Source organism: Strix uralensis, unplaced genomic scaffold (genome assembly GCF_047716275.1).
Source record: "Strix uralensis isolate ZFMK-TIS-50842 unplaced genomic scaffold, bStrUra1 scaffold_422, whole genome shotgun sequence".
Classification (NCBI taxonomy): Eukaryota; Metazoa; Chordata; class Aves; order Strigiformes; family Strigidae; genus Strix; species Strix uralensis.
Genome location: NW_027437016.1, coordinates 39673 through 44105, shown reverse-complemented (window position 1 = coordinate 44105; position 4433 = coordinate 39673). Strand labels below are relative to the sequence as shown.

The 4433-nt window shown below is 43.2% G+C and overlaps 1 protein-coding gene across 1 annotated transcript; it reads right to left on the bottom strand.

Moving 5' to 3' along the window:
* Positions 1–5: 5 nt before the first annotated feature.
* LOC141938916 (A-kinase anchor protein 12-like) lies at positions 6–4180 on the bottom strand (the record flags this gene model as incomplete). Its single annotated transcript, XM_074857943.1, has 2 exons — positions 4171–4180; positions 6–3566 (listed from the first exon to the last, which is right to left on the bottom strand). Coding segments are annotated over exons 1-2 (3571 nt in total), but the record flags the coding sequence as incomplete, so codon positions are not given.
* Positions 4181–4433: the final 253 nt, after the last annotated feature.

The window sequence follows — 4433 nt, the reverse complement described above, 5'->3', positions numbered from 1 at the left end:
ACATCCTTCTGTGCTTTCTTTCACTGCAGCAGGTACTTCATTTCTCTCTGAACCTTCGGGTAGAACACCCTCTTCGACTCCGTTTTGGCCCTGAACGCTCCCTGCGCTTCCCTGGGGCTGGAGGCCATCCTCCTTGTGTTCTCCTTTTTCCAAGGACTGTCCAGGCAAAACAGTTTCCTGGCCTACAGTGTTCCCATCTTTAGCGTCAGCTTTCACTTCTGACTCAATGCCTTGTACTGTTGTAATTATAGCTGCTGACCCGGGTCTTTCACTAACCAGCTGTGCTACACCTGCTAACTTTACTCTTTCAACAACTTCATGAAGAACTTTTTGTGTCTGTTTGTCTAATTCTTTCGAATTTTGTTCAGCGGCCTCTACTTCTTGTACAGGCGTCACTTCCTCTGTAGGATCTGCGGTTTCTAACAACGGTGAAACAGCAGAAACCATCTCAGCTGTCTCCTCAGCAAGGGACACTTCCATTGTTTCTTCAGTGCAGGAAGCTTCTGCCGTCTCCTCCGGAGCTGTCACTGCTTCTGAGGTCAGCTCTAGCTCACTTGCTGTGGTGTCATCACTTACAGCCTTTCTCATCTCTGGCACTGTCTTAGCAGCTACCACTGCTTCTTCCACAGCAACATCTGATTCAAGTGTTTTCTCAGTTTCTTTCTCTTCCTTTTCTTTTGCCTGCTCAATGCACTCTGTCAGAGCAGCAGATAGCCAAGGTGGTGACCTTGCTTCGGTACCGGTAACCGCCCTTTCCCCTTCCACAAGGGCAACAGTAACTGCATGTACCAGTGCCTCATGTGCTTGCTCAACTCTTAGGGTCTCCTCCAATTTTTCTGCTCTCTCCTTCTCTGAGGTTTGTTCTCTCATCGCCTCAGCATCTTTCGCTTGTTGGCCTTCCATTTTCTCCTGCTCTGCTGCTTCGTATTCAGATAAAGGAACAACAGCTGGAATATCCAAATCTTCTTCAGTTGTTTCTGCCATGTCTTCTCTTGCTTGTTTAAGATGACTTGGTGCTGGCTTTCCATCTGACTTTTTCTTCCTACGCCCAGGCATCAGTTTTCTAAATGGAACGAATGATTCGTCTTTTCCAGGCTCACCGTCCGACATTGAATGCTCAAGGCTAGATCCCACAACAGAGTCTTCCGTTCTCTCTTCCATTCTGGTTTTGGATCTCCTTCTTGGAGCGACTAACCTTTTAAATGGTGCCCGTGTTGAAATAGCTTCCCCTTCGGATGGGCTTCCAGCTTGTTCTGGGGAAGAATTCCCTCGTCCTTGATCGCTCTCCTGAGAACTAGTAAGAACTGCACCTGTTGCCGTTTCTTTGTTCTGTCCAGACTCGTCTGTTTTTTGGCTTTCTCGACCAAGCTTATGTTCAGTGTCTTCATCAGATGATGATGATGATGATTTCCTGGCTCTTTTCTTTGAAGAACCTCCACATAAAAAAGCTTCCCAGAACACAGAGGTGCCAACCTTTTTTTTGGGCTTTTCTGTGCTTTTCTCTGGTTTCTGGTCCATCCCATCTTCTTTTAATTCTCCCTGATATTCATCAGTAGTATTTTCGGTTGCAGACACTGCAACACTCTTTGTCTTATCAATTTCTTCTTCTTTATCACTTGCAGAAGGTCTTCTGACACGCTTCTTGGGAGTCACCATCTTTTTAAATGATGCCCAGGGCGTAAGACTTTCTCTTTTGCGCGCCACATCTGCAATAGCAGCGTCTTCATTTTCAGTGACCTGCGTTCCGTCTACAGATTTCTCCAAAGAAGGAATTTCATTCATCTGCTCAGGAGAAGAAGCAGAACTCTCCCCTTTTTGTTCCTCTGGGCTATCTGGGGAAGCTGGTAAGTGCTGAATTGGCTCACCCTGTTCCCCTAACTTAGATTCTTCTCTTTTGCCTTTCCGCTTCTTTCCAGACAGTTTTTTAAATCCAGTACCCATAAAGAGTTTCTTTAAAGGGCTGCCTTGCAGTTTATTTTTTTCTTGAGAAGACAGCAGTTCAGCTTCATTTGTGATACCTTCTGGAGGCCTCTTTCCAGCTGCCTCTTCAGGCGTTATTTCTGTGGTTATTTCACCTGGTTTGATAGTATCAGTCATAACTCTGCTAGTTTTTCCCTGTAATCCTTCACCAGTGGGTTTGATAGACTGTTGATCGTCCTCTGTGTCAACTGAGCATTCAGAAGTAGAAAAGGACTTCAATCCAGGAGCACCCAGAGTCAGTTTTGTCTCATGTTCTTTGCTTTCTTTCTTCTCTGTGGTTGTGTCCAGAGCTTCTCCTTGTGTGATGTCTTCTGCTGTGGGTGATATTTTCAATTCTGCTTCCTCTGTTTTTTCATCAAATGTTTCTTTCTCTAGCGGAGCACGTTTATTTCCTTCTCTTCCTTCAGATTTTTTAAGCTGTTCACTAGAAATTGCAATTGCCAAAGACCCTGCTTCAGGTCTCTCTTCAGAGGATATTTCAGTTCTGACATCTATTTCACACTTCCCTGTTGACTCCAGTTTGTCTCCCGCCGGTAGGACTTCTGAGGATGTTTTCAATTCTCCATTCACAATATCAGAAACAACAGCTACCACTGAGCTTGTTTTTAGCTGCTCACTTTCTTTTTCTCCTTCTTCAGTTTTTTCTTCCTTTTTACCAAGATCATCTGAGACTTCCACCAGTTTTCTTTCTTGATCATCTCCAGCTTTTTTCTCCATCGCACTTTCTTTAACAACTGCTGCTGTTACAGCCTCTTTTTGTTCCTGCTCATCATGCTTGATTAGCTCTTCCTTCCCACTTGCTTCCACTCCTGTGTCTGCCACAATCCTTTTTGACGGCTGTTTTTCATCTTCACTTTGCTCCTTCTCATGCTCTTCAGTAGTTACTTCTGTCACGTTCCTCTCCTCATCTTGCTCCTCAAACTCAGATTTCTCCTCCTTTTCACTGGTTTCAGTTATTAACGTTGCCCCCTCTTTTTCTTGCCCATCTTCTTTAGTAGGAGACTGTAGTTCATCTTCTTTAGGCTTCCTAAACCTCTTCTTTTTTCCAAATCGAGTCCATCCCCGAGTAAAAAATTTTCTTAATGGCGATGCAGTATCAGTGGCTAAGGCAGCTGACTGAGAACAAATCTCATCTGCTTCTGGTGTTTTAGGAGATTCATCTTCTGTTTTTTCATTTTTCAGTGTGTCTTTGGTGTTGTCTTCTGCAGAGAGTGCATCCTCAGGCATCGCTGTTTCTTCTGAGCCGACTTCTTTTTGATCACCAGCTCCTTCAGGGACTTGTGTTTGCTTTTTTACAGTAAGCAGTTGAACAGGCTGAAAATCAGCAGGTTCTGATTTTCGTGTCTTCTTCACTGTGAATCTGAACGCCCAAAATTTAAAAACCTTTTTAAAACCCAGATCGTAAGACTGTGGCTCAGATGCACGGTCTTCTGCGTCTTCTTCCAAAGATGGCAACTGCTCGACTGTATGAGCATCCTCTTTCTCAGCATCTACTACACCGTCCTTGGTGCTTGAGTCAGACGGACTTGCCTCCATAGTTTCCGTGTCTTCTTTCAAAGTTGCACTGGAATGTTCTGTTTGTCCAACTGTGTAAACAACAACAACAAAAACCAGTTAGTTTCCTTCTCAATTTAATGCTATAGGATACCATTATATAAATATATATAACTTTTTTAATGTGTTTTTCTTCATTTTTATCGAACCTTCCTAAACATGCTTGTTTAATTATCTGCGTGCCTCTTCTGTGCGCTACTATTAATTTTTTTTAACGACTAGTTTTTGTTCTAAGGTTGCTAGAATTCCTCTTCTGCCTCAGGTCATTGTATGGGTCTTTCCGAAGTTTATTTGCAAATGCACCTCTCCAGCTTACAGCCTCTCATTCTCCTTCCTTCTTTTGCAGGTCTTTTTGTGGGGTTTTGTGTTTGTGGTTTTTTGTTGTTTGTTGGGTTTTGGTTTTTTACTTCAAGGCAAACTTATGTGAGAAAATAAAAAATATTTCTATGCTATCATTACTCAAAGAATGTACAGAAATTATGTAATGATTCCTGAAGCAAAGCTCCGTATACTTTCCGGGCGGAGAGAGACCTCCGAGAGAAAAAAAAAGAAACCAAACCGAAAAACTGTGCTGACCTAAAATGATGACAAGAAAAGAAAAGCTCATTTTACAGCTCCTAACGATGAGGCTCCTACGTTGGGGCATTCTTGAGAGCTCCTAACGATGCACAATGAAAACCAGATTAAAAATTTTCTTTAGCAAAACGACTGCATAAGGAGTAACATAGACACCACAGGCAAACTCACCACAAAGGAGATGTAGCTCCACCTGCACGAACTAGACACATGATAGCTTAAAACACTCCCGCCTACCAATAAGGAGAGGTACTCCGTCCCTTCAAAGAAACGGTGATTTGTACTACAAGCTAGATGTAGTTCTTGCAAAGTGTCCTGTAGAA